This window comes from Mixophyes fleayi, chromosome 7 (assembly GCF_038048845.1).
Source record: "Mixophyes fleayi isolate aMixFle1 chromosome 7, aMixFle1.hap1, whole genome shotgun sequence".
NCBI lineage: Eukaryota > Metazoa > Chordata > Amphibia > Anura > Limnodynastidae > Mixophyes > Mixophyes fleayi.
In genome coordinates, this window is record NC_134408.1 from 8,464,257 (window position 1) to 8,487,250 (window position 22,994).

Here is a 22,994-nt window from a genome sequence, read left to right on the forward strand (position 1 = left end):
AGCTTTCCCATGAGGGACTGGATCTTTAGCAGCGCCCACAAGGAGGGAGCCTCAAACGAAAATCGAGCCAACTGAAATCCGTGTATAAATAAGTGCTTTGTGCCATAAGGGCATCGTGTTCGATAAATAAAAAAATTAAAAAAAGTGCCTGTAGGCCGCAGCCTCGCGGCCGGAGAGTGTAAAAATGATTGTGGCCCAGTCAATAGGCCGGAAGCAAGAAATAAAAGTGGTGCAGGGTTCACTCAAGTGTATTGTGCTCTGTACCTTACTCTGTGCCAGTGACATTGGACCGCCACCACTAATTGCTGCAGAGCTTAATGTGGAGTCTGCATCTCTGCACATCCGCCGTGCGATGGAGGTGTGTGGTCAGGGGGACCACACACCTCCATCGCACAGCGGATGCGCTGAGATGCGGACTCCACATTAAGCTCTGCATCAATTACTTACAGCGCACACATGGCAGCATGACAAAAAATAGAATCTATATCCTTCAATCAGTAATTAAGGACCTGTTTCATGTTCAGACGTATGTACATTTGCGCAACGTATATTGCGTTAAATAGGTCGGTGCATGCTCAGAAACCAATGAACGCAATTGCATGCAATTCATGTCCATACGCAAAGGACACTTACAACTGCCTACGACTTGAGAGTAAGAATGAGGGGTAAGAAGGGGCAGCCTAACGTAGGCCACGTACAATGAGTGTGTGCTATGGATTCAAGTCCTGGGTTTCTGGTAAGTACGCCTGGTGTCAGCCGTCTCATCTGCACCCATTACAGATCGGGTGTAAGTGCCGACTGATAGTGATGACTGACACAGCATAGCCTTTGTTTTAAAAACTAGATGTACATGTGCCTCTAGCTAGCATGGCATGGACAGTGTGCATTGAGAGCATATTTATGTATTTATGTATTTAATGTAAAAAAAAAATTAAAGGAAAACAAACATTTCTATAAATGATGACTGCTAAGAGTTGTTGTTTTAACTTGTTACACACAGATTCATATGGAAACGTGTCTTGAGATCCGCTTGGATTTGAATGCGGTCAGAACTATGTACAAGTTCCACGCTCGTTTTTACGCACAAGTTGCGTTGGGACATGAATCAGGCCCTTAACGAGGAACAATTTCCATAAAGACAAAGAAATCACGGCAAGAACGATCTGCTGGAGGGAAATCTGCGTAGTACCATTTGACTGAAAAGAGTGTCGAAATGATCTTATTTTTCTGTTTGCAAATATTTCCTACGTGTTAAGTTGCCTGTTTTGCTGTAACAGATCTGTAGACCAGGTGTAGATGCAGCTCTGACCCAGTGCTGGAGACAAGGTCCAGTCAGACTGTGGTGTCTGCAGGGACCCGTCCAGTGGAACGACTTCTAAGCATCAAGTGGTTAATCCAGCGGTGGCCGCGTCTGAGTTATCCTGCGATTGTTTTCCTTCACCTCTGTCTACTCTCTTTCTTTTTTTCCTCTCTATTCATTTGCTCCGTCTTTGTCTCCTCCTCTCACACTCACCCTCCCTCCTTCCCCTGCTGTGAGACACAGCAGTGAGGCAGAGAGCATCAGCAACACTGGCAATCCAGCCCTGCTTCTCTCCCTCTGCTTCAGACCTGTTCCACTCTCTCCGCTTCTCCCCCTCAGGATCCCTGTGGCCCCTCGGACAAGCCGAGGTGAGAGGTGAGTGCAACAGATGAAGGGTTAATAAGGCAAGGGAGAGGGGTTGTGAGGGGATGGGGGGGTTGGGGGGTTGATGGAGTTGATGGAGGTCTCAGCTAGTGGCAGATTTGTGGGGATGAGGAGGGGGGTGTTGATTGCGCAAGGTTTGGTGGCGTTGAAAGGGTTAAAGGCGCAGCACTCTTCCCCGTGAGTATTATGCAGTTTTTGCTGAAAGTTAGAAAGAGATGTTCTGCAGAGCAGAACAGGTGGTGGCCGTCCAGTGATGGCAGTAATGACTGTGATACCCAGGCAGAAGTTCCATGTCCATGTGATGGGGACACATGGTGAGATGTTCTTCTCCTGCTCGTCCCTGCAACCCCCTAACCCAGACATCATTTCCTGTCCCCCACTTCTTACCTTCATAACCAGTGGTAACCAAGATGACTCCAAATTCCTTGTCTACCAACTACACTCTATCTACCTGACCCCTTGCTACCTGCTGCACTCTAACCTGCTGATTCACTACTACCTTCTGCACTCTAACCTGCTGATTCACTACTACCTGCTGCACTCTATCCTCCTGATTCACTACTACCTGCTGCACTCTATCCTCCTGGCCCCTACTACCTTCTGCACTCTATTCTGCTGATTCTCTATTACCTGCTGCACTCTATCTTCCTGATTCTCTACTACCCACTGCACTCTATCCCGATGATTCTCTACTACCTCTAACACTCTATCTTCCTGATTCTCTACTACCTGCTGAACTCTATACTCCTGATTCACTACTATCTGCTGCACTCTATCCTCCTGGCCCCTACTACCTTCTGCACTCTATCCTGCTGATTCTCTATTACCTGCTGCACTCTATAATCCTGATTCTCTACTACCTGCTGAACTCTATACTCCTGATTCACTACTATCTGCTGCACTCTATCCTCCTGATTCACTACTACCTGCTGCACTCTATCCTGCTGGCCCCTACTACCTGCTGCACTCTATCCTCCTGATTCACTACTACCTGCTGCACTCTATCCTGCTGGCCCCTACTACCTGCTGCACTCTATCCCGCTGATTCTCTACTACCTGCTGAACTCTACCCCGCTGATTCTCTACTACCTGCTGAACTCTATCCTGCTGATTCTCTACTATCTGCTGCTCTTTATTTTTCTGATCCTCTAATACCTGCTGTACTCTATCCTTCTAATCCTCTAACTTCTACTGCACTCTATAATCCTGATCATCTACTATCTGCTGCACTCTAGTCTCCTGATTCTCTACCACCTGCCGCATTCTATTATTCTGATCCGCTACTACCTGTTGCAATCTATCCTGCGGATTCTCTACTACCTGCTGCTCTGTATCAGGGTCCTCTGTTGCCCGCTGCAATATATCTAATCTCCAGCTACCTGCTGCACTCCATCTGCTTCCTCTATTATGTGTCGCACTCTATCAGCATTCTGTACTACCTGCTGCATTCTATCAGCATTCTCTATTATCTGTCCAACTCTATCAATATCATCTACTACTTTACACACTATATCAGCATCATATAATACCTGTTACATTATTTCAGCATTCTCCACTACCTGTCGCACTCTATCAACATTCTCTATTACCTGTTGCACACTATCAGCATCCTTTACTACCATCTGCACTCTATCCTCTTATCCACCCAATTTTCCTTGTTTTTTTAAAATGGACTCATACTTTTTATTTACAATGTTTAACACTGATGTAAAATGTAGTGTGCCATAACATCAAATTGCTTGGTGCACTTTATCTGCTTGATGAACTCTATCTACCAGATCCCCAACTACCTGCAGCACTCTATCTACCAGGTCCCCAACTACCTGCAGCACTCTATCTACCAGATCCCCAACTACATGCAGCACTCTATCTACCAGATCCCCAACTACCTGCAGCACTCTATCTACCAGATCCCCAACTACCAGCAGCACTCTATCTACCAGATCCTCATCTACCTGCAGCACTCTATCTACCTGATCCCTAACTACCTGCAGCACTCTACCAGATCCCCAACTACCAGCAGCACTCTATCTACCAGATCCACAACTACCTGCAGCACTCACTCTACCAACAGATCCCTAGCTACCTGCAGCACTCTATCTACCAGATCCCTAAATACCTGCAGCACTCTATCTACCAGATCCCCAACTACCTGCAGCACTCTATCTACCAGATCCCTAGCTACCTGCAGCACTCGATCTACCAGATCCGGAACTACCTGCAGCACTCTATCTACTAGATCCCTAACTACCAGCAACACTCTATCTACCAGATCCCGAACTACCTGCAGCACTCTATCTACCAGATCCCCAACTACCTGCAGCACTCTATCTACTAGATCCCTAACTACCAGCAACACTCTATCTACCAGATCCCCAACTACCTGCAGCACTCTATCTACCAGATCCCCAACTACCTGCAGCACTCTATCTACTAGATCCCTAACTACCAGCAACACTCTATCTACCAGATCCCCAACTACCTGCAGCACTCTATCTACCAGATCATCAGATACCTACTGCACTCTATCTACCAGATCCCCAACTACCTGCAGCACTCTACCTGATCATCAGATACCTACTGCACTCTATCTGCCTTATTCCCAAGTACCTACTACACTATATTTGACCAATCCAGAATCTACCTGCTGCACTTTATCTACCCGATTACCAAATATATACTGCATTCGATATATCTGATTATCAGTTGCTTACTACATTCTATCTACCAGATCCCCAACTATCTGCTATACTCTATCTACCAGATCCCCAACAATATTCTACATTCTATCTACCAGATCCCAAACTACCTCTGTCACTCTCTCTACCAGATCCCCAACTGCCTGCTATACTCTATCTACCAGATCCCCAACAATATTCTACATTCTATCTACCAGATCCCAAACTACCTCTGTCACTCTCTCTCTACCAGATCCCCAACTGCCTGCATCATTCTATCTACCCGATTCCCACCTATATCCTGCATTCTATATACCTGATCATCAGCTACCTACTGCTAAATATTGTAATTTTATTATTGACCCTCTCTACTCTACCTATCTTATTTAACTCCTTGTTTGCCTGATGTATCACATCCCTATTGTCTCCCCTCACTGTCGCTCCCGTCTTCTCTCCGTCGTTCCGTTTCTCTCACCTGTCCTGCTGTTGTTGGGCCCTCAGGTAAGCTGATGACAGTACGGCGAGGGGATAAAGTTCCCATCAGCATCCAGGAGCACATGGCCATTAATGTGTGCCCAGGACCCATCCGGCCCATCCAGCAGATCTCTGACTACTTCCCCAGATATACCCCATGGCCAGAGGGGTCCCTATCTCCCACAGGACAGCCCCACAACCTCTCACCCTTGGACATTCCACCGCAAGCGCCGGAAACGGTGGACGATTCTGCAGACCTGGACAACTACGACTCGGATGATGGCAGTATGTACATTTGTCAATAATCAATAATCAGATTGAAAATTTTATGTATAGAGAACATGGGCTAATATGGGAATTAAGTGGTTCTGGAAATTATGTACTCCTATGACTGAGAGATGCTTTGTTTATCATTTATTTGGTTATGTCATGTCATGTGAAAATATGGCCACAGGGTGGCACTGTTTGTTTTACCGTTATATACGGTGCAGCATTATACCTTGACAGAGCAACTAATATGGAAGCTTCTATTCACATTAATATGTGAGATATGCAGATAAGCCACAAGCTCTGCTCAGAATAACTCATATCTATATTTGCTACTGTAGAAAATCCTGTCATTTGCTTTTCAAAGGAAATGGGGAATATATATTGGGGAGAATTTTTTCAAATTATTTGTGCTATGCAAATGGAATCTATATTTTGTTCACTTTGGCTCTGATTCGTCAAGGAGCGTATCGGACGATTTTGGCGAATCATCTGCGTAATCAATCTGCGTATGCGCAGGACAGTATGCCGTAGAACGCAGGAACAACTGCAAAAATGTGTTTCATGTACAGTACCAGTAACAGACTCTTAATAAATATATTTCATTGGGAAGAAAAAATTACAAAAAAAACCTTCCTTTTTTTAATGTTTTGTCACTAATGACTATATTATTAACAGGTGACATTAAATCAATGCGTTCTTTTGAGAATTTATATTCCTCCTATATATTGGACGTAGACTGCAGTGTCTTGTGTAGCAGAGATGACCTAGACCCGTATTGATCGGTGCACGTATCTTCAGACCCGCTCCTTGTTGTATTCGTACGTACGGATGCTCGAATTTTGTGCGTTTTTAAAACAAACGCGCTTTGCGCTCAGTATGCGTGCCTTGATTAATCAGGCTCTGTGTGAGCCTACGTAATACTACCAAGGGGGAAGATGGAGTGAAGGGGTTAAAACACAGAGGACCCCCGAAAAACACGCTAGAACCCCTGGGTTTGCCTGTTGCTGTCTCTTTAAGCCTGTCTGTGCATTCCTCTCCTGTCTTTTTCACCTCCCTCCTCCTCTGCGTCTCTCTCCCGTTAAGAGTCCCCTAATCAAACGCTTTGTGTGTGTAATTGTGGTGTTGTGCAGTCACCGCGCACGTGACTTCCCCTCGCAAAATGAAAGAGCAAAATGAGTAAGAGATGCGCGCACTGATACATATTCATCCACACAAATCTTATTCACACACGTTACTGCCTGTGCTGAGCAAACAATCAAGTTATACAAACATGTTTTTCTCATGAATATTATATACTCTCATATTCCTGTCCCTGGTCCTTTTATATCCATGACCCAAATAGGCGCCATCGTTCCACCGCGATATTAAACATTAAGCTCCCGCTTTCATGTTGTTACTTTTACAGTATTCTCCTAATATATCATCATCACCATTTATTTATATAGCGCCACTGATTCCGCAGCGCTGTACAGAGAACTCATTCACATCAGTCCCTGCTCCATTGGAGCTTACACTCTAAATTCCCTAAAACACACACACACACACACACACACAGACAGAGAGAGAGACTAAGGGCAATTTTGATAGCAGTCAATTAACCTACCAGTATGTTTTTGGAGTGTGGGAGGAAAGCGGAGCACCCGGCGGAAACCCACGCAAACACGGGGAGAACATACAAACTCCTCACAGATAAGGCCATGGTCGGAAATTGAACTCAAGACCCCAGCGCTGTGAGGCAGAAGTGCTAACCAGTTAGCCACCATGCTGCCTCACTTAATCATGAAAGTAAGCGGACGTCGGGACTGTCTATATTACATGTTTGTTGAATATTTCTTATTGCACCTTTCATATTGCTCCTCTAAATGCGTTATTACGTATATTGCGGAAGACGCAATAGGTTTAACCTCCTCTTGCTGTGGGTGTTTTTCACCTTGATGACTGAGCAGTTTTCTGTTTTTTTTCAGATTTTTGTGACGTGGGACAGGGGGGGAGGGAATTAAATGCGACGCAAGTTTCCAAGCACGTCATTTATACGTGACAATTGCCGGGGGAATTCATCGATTCCCCGAATCGCCATGTTAATCGCGCCTGTAGATTATGCTCATTTTTGCTCCCACCTCAGGAGGGAATAACTCCCCCGGCATTCAGCGTGTATAAATGATGTGTGTGAATTGAATCCCCCCCTATGGTGTCAAGAATTGGTGGGATATAATGTCCGCCACACAGGAGTTTAAATATGAGATAATGTACTCCCTACTGTAAATTATATGGATATTACAAGTCACCAAGTATGCGAGAAATCCTAGGTGACTTCAAATAATAATTTACAGTAGAAATGTATTGTTCTTTGTGATATACAAATATTCTTACTAAGTGCTGAAGTGATGACGAGCGCACCCATGATCAGAAATGAATATCACAACTCACTGTTTATGAGAAATGTAATTTTATACATTTTCTTCAAGCAAAGAACACATTTGCCGACATAATCACACATTGTGTGAGGCCGAGCTCTTACATCCAGTGATTCTTGTCTCTTTGGACTAACGGGTCCATATTTTATGACAAGCTTACCGGAGATGTTCTCAATTCTTAAGGTCAAGCAGCTCTTAAGCAGAGATCTGACATTAGCTGAAGAAAGGAGAACACATCCCTCAAAGCTTGTCTCCAAAAATGAGATTTTAGTCCGCATACAAAAGGAAAATAAAGCTGCCTGACACGGTGATTTTGGAAGGTCGATAGCACCAAATTCAACACTTGTGAGCGCATCATAGTCCAAATTTGAATGATAATCCCCATCTCTGCGTGTGGGGGGTAATCTATCGACCGGGGAGGAAAGGTGCCCAAATCAACTTCACAATCTAGTTGTTTGGCGATGCACCTGCTCTACCAAACCAGCGCAAATCATCATCATCATCTATTTATATAGCGCCACTGATTCCGCAGCGCTGTACAGAGAACTCATTTACATCAGTCCCTGCCCTATTGGAGCTTACAGTCCAAATTCCCTAACACACACACAGACAGAGAGAGAGACACTAGGGTCAATATTGATAGCAGCCAATTAACCTACTAGTATGTTTTTGGAGTGTGGGAGGAAACTGGAGCACCCGGAGGAAACCCACGCAAATACAGGGAGAACATACAAACTCCACACAGATAAGGCCATGGTCGGGAATTGAACTCATGACCCCAGCGCTGTGAAGCAGAAGTGCTAACCACTAAGCTACCATGCAGCGCAAATTACTTATTGATCTGGTTATGTGGTACAAATCACACTTGCCGACTCTCCCGGAACGTCCGGGTAGGTCTCCCTGACTCCCAGGAAAGCACGAATGCATCACTTCTTCCCTGTGGCGAAATGATGCAATGTCACGTGGGGGGTGGGGCCAAAATGAAATAATTCACTGCGTTCCACCCTGCTCCGCACTTGCAAATCAGAAACTTGGCAAGTACAGTACAAAAGCATCAATCACTGGTAACTTAACTCTGATTCCCCAAAGGGATACCTAGCGATACTTAACACAGGGGGGTTATTGAAATCCACGCTACCAATCTGTTGGAGAAGAGCCATTATCGCAGACGCACTTATAGCGTGCAGTTAGAGCAGCGGATTCATCCCGGACAGAGCTCGCAGCTTGTTATTATAAGCCGTGGCTCGTCTAATAGCTGTGCGCACAAGTTCATATTTTGATAATACTCTTAAGGAGTAGAAAATAAATATGTATAAGAAGTGTGCGTGTTTGTGTGTGCGAGAAGGCGTTGTGTGGGTGGGAGATTTCAGTTTATTCAGGAAATCAAGCTGAACTTGAGAAAGTCTGTGTCATTGCAATTCAACTGTTTATATCGCACTTAGAAAACAATGACGAATAGGCAGCTATGACTTGATCCTGGAGCATTCCCCCGGCTTTCTAATGCACACAACAAAATGCTGCCCACCTCGCCGTCACATTAGCAAACCCCAACCTTCAGTCATGATGGGTGATATTGCAGCATGGCGGGTTCTGTCGGTTTATAACTTGCAGAGTTAAAACAGTTGTATACCTAGAGGGCCAGATTGAGAGATGGGTGTAAATACATTTGTGCCATGTAAAAATGTGACTTGCGTAAGATTTGTTGGACTAAGCATGCACCTATACAGTGCACATTGTGTAAGTTGAGAGCATCTTATACCTGCGTCCACTTGTAAGTTCAGCGCTGCATCCGAGTTTGACTTAAATGGTAGCTTAGTGGTTAGCGCTTCTGCCTTACAGCACTGGGGTCATGAGTTCGATTCCCGACCATGGCCTTATCTGTGAGGAGTTTGTATGTTCTCCCTGTGTTTGCGTGGGTTTCCTCCAGGTGCTCTGGTTTCCTCCCACACTCCAAAAACATACTAGTAGGTTAATTGGCTGCTATCAAATTTACCTTAGTCTATCTCTGTCTGTGTGTGTATATTAGGGAATTTAGATTGTAAGCTCCAATGGGGCAGGGACTGAAGTGAGTGAGGTCTATGTACAGCGCTGCGGAATTAGTGGCGCTATATAAATAAATAGATGATGATGATGATGATGATGAGGATGACTTACACATATCTTCAAGACAACCCTCTTAGGAGGCGTATTGTTGTACGTCACATAGGCCTGACGTAAGATTCCAAGTTAATAATGATGACGTCTGTATTTCTGAGCTGAACGTATCAATACCCTAAATTTATAGCTATTACTCAAAATACAGCCGCAGAAGTGTGGATGCATTTTTGCATATACTGAGAGGTCACAATTTTACTTATAACTCTAAATCTAGCTCAAATTATATACTTACACATAGCAAAAATAAAATTACATTTCATTTATTTTAAATAATAAAATATGTTTTTTTTAATTTTTGTGTTCCATTGCTTGTGGTGTCAATGCGACGTTCAGATGACGCTGAATATTGGGAGGTCATTTTTTGCTTCTTTTAGATATGAAGACCTTACCACATAGCCACTGTGACGCTTCTTTCAAGAATATTTACACAATAATAGAGCTTCCGTCACACCTCGGACATTCCCAAGTGGACAATCGAGGCGAATTAAAGCCACGTCCACAGCGCAACCAGCCCCCAACCGTCTCACACTGTGACATTTCTTTGAGGCCCCTCCCATTTCCAGTAGGCACCATCTCAATGATCTTTGAATGTTGGGACTATCCTGCAAAAGTCGGGACAGCTGAAACATATGCGGGTGTTATGATAGGTAGAAAGGACAGGACAATTATGCAATAGGAATATTTAGAAAAGACTTGTTGGAGGATCACGCTGCCACCATTGAGGAGACTGAGGAGACAGAAATGCCCCTAATATTATATAGCGCCATCTACTGGTTAGGCAAAACACATGTCCAGTAATCTGTCTTCGTCCAGTGCAGAGATAGTAAAAATACCAGACGTAGTACATATAAATAGTACCTGCACCTAAGGTGAATTAAGCTAAGGAGCTTAATAAGTGATGTTTGTATGGGAAGATAAATCATAAAGGATTAACTTAAATATTTCTATCAAATAAAATACATTGGGCCTGAGTCATCAAGGAGAGCAAAGCAACAAAAAGAAGTAACTTTGCACCTGGGCAAAAACCATGTTGCATTGGAGGGGGAGGTGAATTTAAAATGTGGGGACAGATTTATACTTGGGGTACGGCATGTCCTAGATCAACTTTAAATATCAGTTTAAAAATAAAACTATCAAGTATTTGTGTGCTATATGAAATAACAGCCAGTATTTAATTTATATGCAAAATAATAAACTAATTTGCACCCCTTCCATTGTAACATGGTTTGTCCAAGAGAACATTTACTCCTTTTTTTACCTTACTTTCCTTAATGACTCAGGCCCATTATGTCTGTGTATAAGTAATTTGAAGTTAATTCAATCTAACTGTGCTAAAATCATCCGTTTAATCTGATTGGTTAATATGGCTGACAGCAACTTTTTTCTTGTGGCTAATGGAACAGTGCCCCCAGTGGTTATCATGATAATAACAAAACGTTTCATGATTTTACGAAGCATTAACCCGAGCGGCGTTTCTCAGTCATTGGTCAATAAATCACTGTAATGTTCCATCAATGTTATATGTATCCTTACGTCATGTGATTCGAAGGGAGATGTGATAGAGGGGCTCAGGGTTTATAACCAGCTTTCTGAACCCAAAATCTTCTTATTTTAGCAGCTCTGGGAACTCTGGAGTTTGAATTATTCTATGACCAAGAAAACTTTATCTTGCAATGCAGCATCCTGAGAGCCAAGGTAAGTCCTTGTGACATGTGACCCGTGGCATGGGGAGGGGGTATGTGGGCACGGGATGGGGGTAGAAAGTGGCTCTCTCAGGATGTGGGATATTCATTGTCAATGGTAATTTTCTTGCGGCCAATTAATCCATGATCATAGTACCATAATAATACAAAGTTTAGGTTATTTTTTTGTATTGGTGAACCGTGGATATAATCATGTGGAAGCACCGTTCCAGTTATACATGGGCAAATGGTTGACATGTCCATGGGGCAGGGGGAGAAACGTTGAGACTGCCGGGAAATTATACTTTTATCAGCCGGTTCTATTTTTGTCTGACAGCCAATCAAAATTAAGTACCAAACAAGAAACAGCTCTATTAGCCAATAATAGCCCCATACGGAAACGCCATATCCCATCCGGCACACTTTCACCTTCGCCGCTTCTCCAGCAAAGCAACACCCACCTCAGGAGCTGAATGAAAACAAATTATCATTATTAAAAGCTAAGACTATATAGGAACCAAACACCTCAATATATATGTTTACAAACCGCCGCTTCTTACATTTAACTGTTTGTATGTAGTCAAGGTGAAGACTGGGGACGGCGATGTTGAACTGCGATGAAACTGCAGTTTTTGGGCAGTTTACCAGCGGTTTTGCTGTTTATAAATGAGGTGGATTCAGGGGCGCACGCAAGGGGGGTTTCTGGTTCTCCAGAAACGCCTCCCCTCCGCGAACGAACGGTACAGTACAGCAGCCGTGGCGCTGTCAAAGAAGCGTCCGCGGCGGTGCTGTATTGTACTGCAATACAGCACTGCCGCGGACGCCTCTTTGACAGCGCCGCGACTGCTGTACAATTCAGGATCGCCGAAATTGAGCTGGTGCGCAGCTCTCTCTCTATATTTTTTATTTTGGGGGGGGGGGGCAGAAACCCCCTTTAAAAATCCTGCATTTGCCCCTGGGATTAAAACCTGTCTGTAAAAACACTTCCCCCGATAGGGGCAGACTGGGCTGCGGAGCAAGGGGCATCTGCCCCTGGGCAAAATTGTTCTTAATAGGCTGCCGAGTCGAGTCTTCTCCCCCGGGCTAAAATTTGCCAGCCCTCCCCTGTCCCCTGAGTCTTCTTAACATTGGATCACCTTGTATTGGGTATTTCTTCCTGACCAGCTTACTTCTCATCACATGTGTTATGCTGAGAAGGTGGATTATTACAGTTGTTCATGAACTCCGCAGCTCCACCAGGTCCTGCCGGAAACATACTCTCCTTTTGAGAGCACCGAGCTGCCGTCCACGTTGGGCGTGTACGCCGCAGCCTTGCCTACCGGCTGCCGTAACATCGAATGATCCTCTCACCATGCCCACGGTTCACTGTGTACCGTAACTCCCCGTGTAACTAAGGATTGGAAATGGAGGCTCGCAAGAAATCAGCAGGTACAAATAAATACTTGATCATTGATGGAAAGAAATATCACACGGCAGGAATACAAATGAAGCAAACTAGAATGTGTACTGCAGGGGCTCTCTGAAGCTGTGCCTGGGGCAAATGACCTTTTTATCCACGACTAAAAATGGTTCTGCATTTCAGAGAACTGACCTCTACTGAGATTCGACAATAACTCAGTACATTGCAGGATAATTCCACTATTAAGTGACAGAGGACAGCGTATTTCCTGCAAAAACCATGTTCCGGTGAAAATTGAATTCTGTAGTTTAAGGGCTGGGATTGTTATTGATCTTAAGCGTATCTTTAAACACAGGCCACCGCCAGCCCTTGATAAATCACACCTGTCACGTAACTACTAGAGTACAGCCTCAATCAATAACTGCCCACCCCCTCCACTGCCAACGAACAATACACAGAAAATTAGACCAATGTCCCCTTTTGTTCCAGGGCAGGGAGGGAGGTGTGTGTGTGTGTCAGTCCTTTCACAGCCTGTTCCCTCTCATGTAGCTGTGTCTTCCACGCTGTGTGCAACAACCTCAGAATATGTTCTTCCTCTTCAAAGCAGAGTGGCTCAATGGGGAGACGCATCAATAAATGATCTGCTCTAATTGAATTGTACTTCTTTATTGCCATAATTAGAAACACAAGCTTCTAACGCCAGCTTCAATCAAGTGAAATTATAATGTTAGCAAACAAACCAGAAACTGGAGAGTGTTGACATTGTCACTATATGGGAAATGAAGATGTGGGATTCCGATGGCATCCTGGGGTGAGCTACAGAATATTAAGCTTGGAGGCTGGGTGCATATAACTCTAGATTTCTCAAGAACCAAATGTTCCTCAGGTAAAAACCAACAAACAGTGTCTACCGTCTGACATAAGACAAATGGCTGTACATCCCAACAATACCTAGAGATCTGAACAAATGTCTATACCTCCCGGCAGGCTTGGGTCCGACAAATCTATATGAATATGTTTATTATTCCTCCTCCCAGTAAAATACTTATCATCGGGCAATTTGCGGAGCTGCCATAGGTGTAACGAGTTACGATGGGGCCCGCATCATGAAAGATTATTGCCCCATTAGTAATCAAATATTAATGTCCCTTAATATAATAGTATAGCTTTTTTTATATAATGAGGGCAATATGAAGATATAATGCCCTCATTATATAAAAATAAACAATTCTATTACCCCCTTAATATAATGAACAATAAATAGTGCCTCCTCTTATGGATGCAATATCCAGTAGCTCAAACAGCAAGTTTTAGCTAACTAGCCTATCTGAAGCAGGTATTAAAACAATCTGTTTTTTCTCTCTTTGGTGCTGGTTTGGACCAAACCATCAGCGGTTTAGGTGTTTTTAAGCCACCACACATCAGCGGCGGGTTCACATGCAATCCTCACGTCACCCTATAGTAAATACAAGGTGAAAGGTAGTTATTGTGGTGGTTACTGTGATGATGGCTGTTGGAAGGTAGTTATTATGGTGGTTATTGTGATGATGGGTGTTGGAAGGTAGTTATTGTGGTGGTTACTGTGATGATGGTTGTTGGAAGGTAGTTATTATGGTGGTTACTGTGATGATGGTATTTGGAAGGTAGTTATTATGGTGGTTACTGTGATGATGGTTGTTGGAAGGTAGTTATTGTGGTGGTTACTGTGATGATGGGTGTTGGAAGGTAGTTATTATGGTGGTTATTGTGATGATGGGTGTTGGAAGGTAGTTATTATTATGGTGGTTACTGTGATGATGGTTGTTGGAAGGTAGTTATTATGGTGGTTATTGTGATGATGGTTGTTGGACGGTGGTTATTATGGTGTTTATTGTGATGATGGTATTTGGAAAGTAGTTATTATAGTGGTTACTGTGATGATGGGTGTTGGAAGGTAGTTATTATGGTGGTTATTGTGATGATGGGTGTTGGAAGGTAGTTATTATTGTGGTGGTTACTGTGATGATGGTTGTTGGAAGGTAGTTATTATGGTGGTTATTGTGATGATGGTTGTTGGAAGGTAGTTATTGTGGTGGTTACTGTGATGATGGGTGTTGGAACGTAGTTATTATGGTGGTTATTGTGATGATGGTTGTTGGAAGGTAGTTATTATGGTGGTTATTGTGATGATGGTTGTTGGAAGGTAGTTATTATGGTGGTTATTGTGATGATGGGTGTTGGACGGTAGTTATTATGGTGGTTATTGTGATGATGGTTGTTGGACGGTGGTTATTATGGTGTTTATTGTGATGATGGTTGTTGGACGGTGGTCATTATGGTGGTTATTGTGATGATGGTTGTTGGAAGGTAGTTATTGTGGTGGTGGTTACTGTGGTGATGGTTGTTGGAAGGTAGTTATTATGGTGGTTATTGTGATGATGGGTGTTGGAAGGTAGTTATTATGGTGGTTATTGTGATGATGGTTGTTGGAAGGTAGTTATTGTGGTGGTTACTGTGATGATGGTTGTTGGAAGGTAGTTATTATGGTGGTTACTGTAATGATGGTTGTTGGACAGTAGTTATTATGGTGGTTATTGTAATGATGGGTGTTGGAAGGTAGTTATTGTGGTGGTTGTGGTCATTCTAGTGGTGGTGGTTGTGGTGTTGATAGTGGTTATTATTGTGGCAGTGTTAGTTCTACTGGTGGTAGATGTGAGGGTAGTTGTTCTAGTGATTCTGGTGGTGACTGTTGTTGTAGTGGTGGTTGTTGTTGTAGTAGTTGTTGTGATGATTGTTGTGATTATGGTTGCTTTAGTGGAGGTGGAGGTGGAGGTAGTTGTTGTGATGATGTTGATTGTTGTTGTGGAGGCACTGATGGTTGTTCTTGTGATTGTTGTTGTCCTTGTAGTGATGGTTGTGATGGAGACGGTTGCTGTGGCAGAGGTTGTTCATACTTGTGGTTGTTTTGGTGGTGGTCGGTGTTGTGGATAGTTTGGAGATGGCTACAGTAGTGGTTGCAGTTTGGTTGTGATGATGGTTTCTGGTTTGGTTGTGGTTGGTTTAGAGATGTTTGCAGAGATGGTTGCTGGTTTGGTTGTGGTGATCGGTGCTGGATTAGTTGTGGTGATGGTTATAGTGGTGGTTGCTGGTTTGGCTGTGTTTGTTGTGTTGATGGTTGTACCGGTGGTGTCCGTTACTGTTGTGGTGGCTGTGGACACCACTGTAGTTGTGGTGACAGTTGCAGTGGTTATTTTTGTTATGATGTGTGTACTTGTGGTGGTGATTGTTGTTGTTTTGGCGGTGTTTGCTGTAGTGATGATTGTAGTGTAGGTATTGTGTCTTAGACAGCTGATACAGTCCTCTAGCTGGGTTGTCATTGCAGACTCTTGAGAGCAAGGGATATTCTCTCATTTCTACAAGATACTTGTTTTCACTGCTAAGTGTGTTGTGAATCAAATAAGTATTTATAAAAACGACTGACATCAAAGTGAGAATAATATTAAGTTGGAGGGTGTGTGAGTTGGATGTCTTATTTTGTGGATTACTCTACAGTCATCCAAATTCAGAACCGATCCTTATGCTCCCAATGTTACATCCCTGTTAGCCCAATCTCTGGCTGCTTTGTGATTGTAGGTGATCATTAGCTACTTCATTTAAATAATGTTAATTATAGAGCATCAGTGTAAGACTATAACTAGGTCTCAGTTTGCCATGAACTGTCCCCTTGTTTCCACGGGAAATTTGCATCTCACAATTCTTATTTTTCTGCGATCTTCTAGTCAGACTCCCTGAGCACCCAAATTACCATGAGCGATGGTTCTCGTCAGATTATTTGACACTAGTACGGGTGGTTTTTATAACCTTAATAAATCTCGAATCACATGATGTTTTTTAAATGATGGTTGCCCTAGGTATGGCTTTACCTACGAGGTGTGGGACGGGGAAACGCCACTGGACACTGTGGTTTTAAAGGTAGAAGAGGATAAAGTTCTTCTCTCTGTTGTTGTTGGGAAGTGGATGGGGGCACGCTGTTTACTAATGACTCATAGGTGAGATTGGTGTCACTGTCTCACTCCGCTATATATACCACCTTGTCACCCAGCTGCGCAAGAGGCAAGGGAGGGGTCAGGGACAGTTTCAATGTCCCTTTAATCCCTGAACCTTCTGCCACGAGAACATAAACCAACAGCAGGTATTACCCATAAATCCCCTGCGGACACACAAAATCCACTAAGCCTGTTAGTGACACGGATCTGGTGGCTCCCTGCCAGAGTCACGTCATGAATAAGAGGAGATCCGCTCTCTTGTTATCCCAAATCAGCTAGAATGCTCAGTCTCCCAATGTCCCATTGATAACTTCCACACATAAAACTTATGCTTTAATACAGCCTCTGCCAAAGACAGAAATGTGACCGTTCCACTTTCCTGACCTTTATCTTTTCTCACCTCTGTTTTAGGGACTGAAGCCGATGGATTTCAATGGCCTTGCTGACCCCTACGTGAAGATTCACCTGCTCCCCGGTGCTTGCAAGGTGCTGCGTCCATTCCCACCCTCTCTCTCTGGTCAATGTGGTAACCTCTTCTGTCATCTACCCCCTATTATCAGCTTATCTCAGAAGTAGGCAACCTGAGGCTGTTGGTGAACTACAAGACTCAGCAAGCCTTCCCAGCTTATGCTGGCCGTACATGATGAGGCTTGTAATTACCCCAACATCTGAGGAGTCACAGGTTGTCTAAGCCTGGTTTATCTCAGTAGGTAACTTACAATTCACCGCACCCAATCAGCTAGTAGCTTTCATGCATCTAACATGCATATGACCGATCAAAGCAGATATCTGATTGGCTGTTATGTGTTACAGAACATTTTGTGGGAACCCTTCCCTTTACTGATCACTTCCAATGTAGTGAAGGGAGTCATGAAGTTCTCCATTTTTGCAACTTTATTTCTTTTGAGACAAGTGTTAGTTCAGCCACTTTAACATACAGTGTGCATGAAAAAAAATAAACCCCCAGCATGTCAATTGTTCTATTCTGCCATATCTTTATCATGCTCCAATATGCCCTGACTGTGTGCCCATTCTCGGCCAGCTGTTCTCTATCCCTGGTCCCGGGCAAAGCTGGATGTAATCCAGTTGTTTAACTGCTCCACATTGTTCTTAATCCCTTATTGTGTACAGAGATAGTTATTCTGCTTTTACTAATAATCACCCACTGCTGTCCTAGTAATGCTTCACTCTGACCCCTCCAAACACCAGCAGCTTTCACTAAGGACTGGAACTAGATTAATGAGATTTTCTCTGTGCTCTATTAGTAATGCCTCATCGTATGCTAATCTAATAAACCCCATCTCAGCCACCACATTCTGAGGTCTCCTAGTCATGCCTCAATCAATATTAATCTTATAATACACCGCCCTCCTCTTTCCTAATAAGGCCTGGCTATGAACTCTGGGAGGATTTGGAGAAAATGACATATTGTGCGGTAATTGGCATATGAGGTCATTCTTTTTAAGAGATGGTTATAGGAAGGTTTCTTATCAACCTAAAAAAAAATTGAATTAATAAAACTTTATTAATAGCTGTGTATTCTATATGCAGCATTAGCATGTGCAGAGTGACCATCCTCAGAAGGCAAATCTCAGACATGGCCCTGCAAAATTGTTAATTTCTTATGGAGCACCTATTGTGTACCCATGATGTAAATCCAGGCTGTATCACAAGAAGTGAGGAATGTGCAGTCTCAGTTGGTAACGCCAACTAAAATTATTACAAATCCTCCCAAACTAGCAATCATCTGATAACATAGATTAAGAATGATGCAAAGGAAGATACGGTATAAGGCATTTAATAAGACCCTGTGTGGAATGTGCAGTTGATCAATATGAATTTATGGCATTCAAAATAAAAAGTACAATAATGAAAAATGTTAATCCAATACTCTGAACTCCATATTTAACGTAGACTTGCCAACGTCCTTTATTGCCAATTTTTGCTTTGGAATTCACTTCACCAGAAAGAGAGCATTTTATTCGAAGCACAGTCTATGTGGTGTGCTTTCTCCTACGCGCTCCATCTCTCCAGCACCTAGTGTTACTGAATTATTGAGGAAGTCAGACCAAGAGCAAGCTCTCTTCTCTGATAGTCCATCTTGCCAGCCAAGGTGAGCTTACAGGCTGCATGACAGTCCATCTTGCCAGCCAAGGTGAGCTTACAGGCTGCATGACAGTCCATCTTGCCAGCCAAGGTGAGCTTACAGGCTGCATGACAGTCTATCTTGCCAGCCAAGGAGAGCTTACAGGCTGCATGACAGTCCATCTTGCCAGCCAAGGTGAGCTTACAGGCTGCACTATGCTACCTCCCAGGCCAGTTACCTTTACCTCTTTTGCTGGAGGTAGCCTGCCCAGGAAAACGTTGTGATGATAAAATGTTCCCTCCTAGTAGAATGGGTACCAAAGGAAGTTGGGTTTTTCGCTTACTATATAGAGCACAGAGTACATATGCGTGTATGCATTAAGTAAAAGTGAAATTCACCCACACATTATTATCTTTCTCTTGCAGCATCAGTTGGGCCGTGGTTCTTACTAATGTCAGGTTTTCTTCCCTCAGGCAAACAAACTGAAGACTCGCACAGTGCGAAACACTCTGAATCCCACGTGGAATGAGAGTCTCACCTACTGTGGGATCACCCATGAAGACATGGCCAAGAAGATACTGCGGTGAGCTTCAGCACAGGGGGGGGGAGGGAATAAAATAGATGATGAGGTTGAAAAAAGACACCAGTCCATCAAGTTCAACCTATTTTGGATCTCCTGCGATCCCTCACTTATATTTGAAATTGATCCAGATTAAGCAACCGCCAATCTGTTTCAATTGGTAAAAATACCCCCAGACCCAGTAATGCAGTCCTATTTTTACCCTATATCCACTACTACCCTACATTTTAATTAATGGTCGTAACCTGGATACACTTTTCCGCATGAAATTTGTCTAACTCTTTCTTGAACATATCTATTGAATCTGCCATCACAACCTTCCTTGACAGTGAATTCCATATCTTGACTGCCCTTACTGTAAATAATCCCTTCCTTTGCTGGTTGTCTTCCTTTGCTGGTTGTGAAATTTCCTCTCCTCTAACATTAGGGGATGACCACGTGTCCTGTGTATAGTCCTTGGGGTAAAAAGTTCCCATGAAAGTTCTCTGTATTGATCCTTAATGTAATTGTACATAGTAATCATATTCCCTCGTAGAGGCCTCTTTTCTAAAGTAAACATGCCTAAATTGGCTAACCTTTCCTCATAAGTTAATGACTCCATACCCTTTATCAATTTTCTTGCCCTTCTCTGAACCCTTTGTACTTCCTAATTATCTTTTTTATAGAGTGGTGCCCATATCTGTACTCCGTATTCAAGATGAGGTCTTACCAACGATTTATACAGTGGCAAAATTACACTGTCCTCCCTTGCATCTATGCCCCTTTTTATGCATGCCAATACTTTGTTTGCCCTTGCAGCTGCTGCTTGACATTGAGCACTATTGCTAAGTCTACTGTCTACGAGCACTCCCAAATCCTTTTCCATTATAGATTCTCCTAAATTAATTCCATTTAATTTATAGACTAAATGGAATCATCTGTTAGAAATCATTACTAAGTATCTGGGTAACCTTGCGACTCTCCCCCTGTTTGCTCATAAAACTCAATTCCCATTATTGGGAAGAAACTACATTTTGAAAAGACTAGAAAGCTCAGGACCGATTCCATTCTCTACAGATCACCGTTCTAGGAAATGTCCTGAAAAATATCAACATTATTACAATAATAGTTTTTCGGTAGTTTCTCAACTTCTCTAGTAGCATTATGTAACTGTGCAGCTCCAGATCTTGGTAAATCTACCTTTGAACATTCCCATATTATTAAAAGATCAACATATAGTACTCAGGTCGGAGTCACTACACTGGAGCATCCACCATTACCCTAAATGGCCATCCTTAGTATCACTGTAATGACCATTACTCTTATTGGGCTGGGTGAACTTGTGTTGACATTTCATCATTGGAATGCGGTAGTAATGTGTCCATCCACAACACATTAGACCGGAGCCAATGATAAGAAGCACATTACTTCTACTTTCAAGGACTAAAAGGTCGCAAAATGAGATAGTTCCCCCAGCCCAGTCACAATTGGTCTTTGTGAGGATACAAGAAGGATTTAATTGAACCCTATATGGGGATACTGGTTATGGTAAAGGAATGTCTGAACGTTGACATCTCCTTTAATACATACTGGTCTCAGAGTATCTGTAGTAGGTACATTACATAATTCTAATAAAGTATTGTTCACTACAAGTAACCTATAATGTCCTCTGCCATGTTTTCTCAGGATCTCTGTGTGTGACGAAGACAAACTGAGTCATAACGAGTTTATTGGAGAGACGCGAGTTCCTCTCCGACGGCTGAAGCCTGGAGAGAGAAAACACTTCAACATCTGTCTGGAACGCCAAATCCCTGTAAGAAGTGACAGATAGACATCTCTTCCAGAGAGGGAAATTGGGAGAGCACTAATGTCAGGGAGTCAATATGAAGATATAGTAAAATTAGTAGGAAGTATAAAAGATATACTGGGTCACCCCTGATAAGGTGGACAGCTTCTATAGGAAAGACAATGGATTGATAATAATACAAAATATATACCCTATAGAAGAGAAGCTAATTTATGAAATAAAAATCAGCACTGAGCAGAGGGACAGCTCCTATAGGAGAGATTGTGATTCACCACTGAGCAGAGGGACAGCTCCTACAGGAGAGATAGTGATTCAGTACTGAGCAGAGGGACAGCTCCTACAGGAGAGGTAGTGATTCAGTCCTGAGCAGAGGGACAGCTCCTACAGGATAGTGATTCAGCACTGAGCAAAGGGACAGCTCCTACAGGATAGTGATTCAGCACTGAGCAAAGGGACAGCTCCTACAGGATAGTGATTCAGCACTGAGCAAAGGGACAGCTCCTACAGGAGATGTAGTGATTCAGCACTGAGCAAAGGGACAGCTCCTACAAGATAGTGATTCACCACTGAGCAAAGGGACAGCTCCTACAGGAGAGGTAGGGATTCACCCCTGAACAAAGGGACAGCTCCTACAGGAGAGATAGGGATTCAGCACTGAGCAAAGGGACAGCTCCTACAGGAGAGGTAGTGATTCACCACTGAGCAAAGGGACAGCTCCTACAGGATAGCGATTCAGCACTGAGCAAAGGGACAGCTCCTACAGGGAGGTAGTGATTCAGCACTGAGCAAAGGGACAGCTCCTACAAGATAGTGATTCACCACTGAGCAAAGGGACAGCTCCTACAGGAGAGGTAGTGATTCACCACTGAGCAAAGGGACAGCTCCTACAGGATAGCGATTCAGCACTGAGCAAAGGGACAGCTCCTACAGAGAGGTAGTGATTCACCACTGAGCAGAGGGACAGCTCCTACAGTAGAGATAGTGATTTGGCACTAAGCAAAGGGACATCTCCTTTCAGAGAGATAGTGATTCAGCACTGAGCAGAGGGGCAGCTCCTACAGGATAGCGATTCACCACTGAGCAAAGGGACAGCTCCTACAAGATAGTGATTCAGCACTGAGCAGAGGGACAGCTCCCACAGGAGAGATAGTGATTCAGCACTGAGCAGAGGGACAGCTCCTACAGGAGAGGTAGTGATTCAGCACTGAGCAAAGGGACAGCTCCTACAGTAGAGATAGTGATTCAGCACTGAGCAGAGGGACAGCTCCTACAGTAGAGATAGTGATTCAGCACTAAGCAAAGGGACATCTCCTTTCAGAGAGATAGTGATTCAGCACTGAGCAGAGGGACAGCTCCTACAGGAGAGGTAGTGATTCAGCACTGAGCAGAGGGACAGCTCCTACAGGAGAGGTAGTGATTCAGCACTGAGCAGAGGGACAGCTTCTTCAGGAGAGAGATTTAAAAGGTCATGATATTAAAAGTGACATTATGATAGAATGTAATATGGGAAAGATATCATCTAATTTTTTTTTCATCTCCCTTAATCTCTTAGCTGGCCTCCCCATCCTCAATGTCAGCAGCTCTCCGGGGAATTTCATGTTACCTGAAAGAGGTGAGACAATTCCACATTACTAGACAAATATACAAATGCTGCAGTGCTGCCTCCATAGAGAACAGGGATATGGAGGACAGAAAGTGATGGTGATTTCACCTATGAAGCTGCTGGGTGGTTTCTGCATTATAGGATTTTCTGTGTGTA

At 43.5% G+C, this 22,994-nt stretch overlaps 1 protein-coding gene and 1 long non-coding RNA gene across 10 annotated transcripts in view; both read left to right on the plus strand.

The window, feature by feature from the left end:
- Positions 1–1,398: 1,398 nt before the first annotated feature.
- Positions 1,399–22,994, plus strand: part of DOC2A (double C2 domain alpha) — a 50,584-nt gene continuing 28,988 nt past the window's right edge. The window contains exons 1-7 of the mRNA XM_075178909.1: positions 1,399–1,675; positions 4,864–5,121; positions 11,293–11,372; positions 17,195–17,269; positions 19,343–19,452; positions 21,115–21,241; positions 22,788–22,847. Of these exons, the coding sequence (XP_075035010.1) occupies positions 4,872–5,121; positions 11,293–11,372; positions 17,195–17,269; positions 19,343–19,452; positions 21,115–21,241; positions 22,788–22,847 (702 nt within the window). The 5' untranslated portion in view covers positions 1,399–1,675; positions 4,864–4,871. The remainder of the gene's footprint in view (positions 1,676–4,863; positions 5,122–11,292; positions 11,373–17,194; positions 17,270–19,342; positions 19,453–21,114; positions 21,242–22,787; positions 22,848–22,994) is intronic.
- On the plus strand, positions 13,930–17,188 carry LOC142097244 (uncharacterized). 9 transcript variants are annotated; one of them, XR_012678158.1, is made up of 6 exons: positions 13,930–14,363; positions 14,402–14,571; positions 14,692–14,858; positions 15,105–15,151; positions 15,231–15,271; positions 15,354–17,188. It is a non-coding gene; the product is annotated as an uncharacterized LOC142097244 (long non-coding RNA). The 9 variants fall into 9 exon arrangements; XR_012678154.1 differs by lacking the exon at positions 15,231–15,271 and having other exon boundaries at positions 15,105–15,189; XR_012678159.1 differs by lacking the exon at positions 15,231–15,271 and having other exon boundaries at positions 15,105–15,148.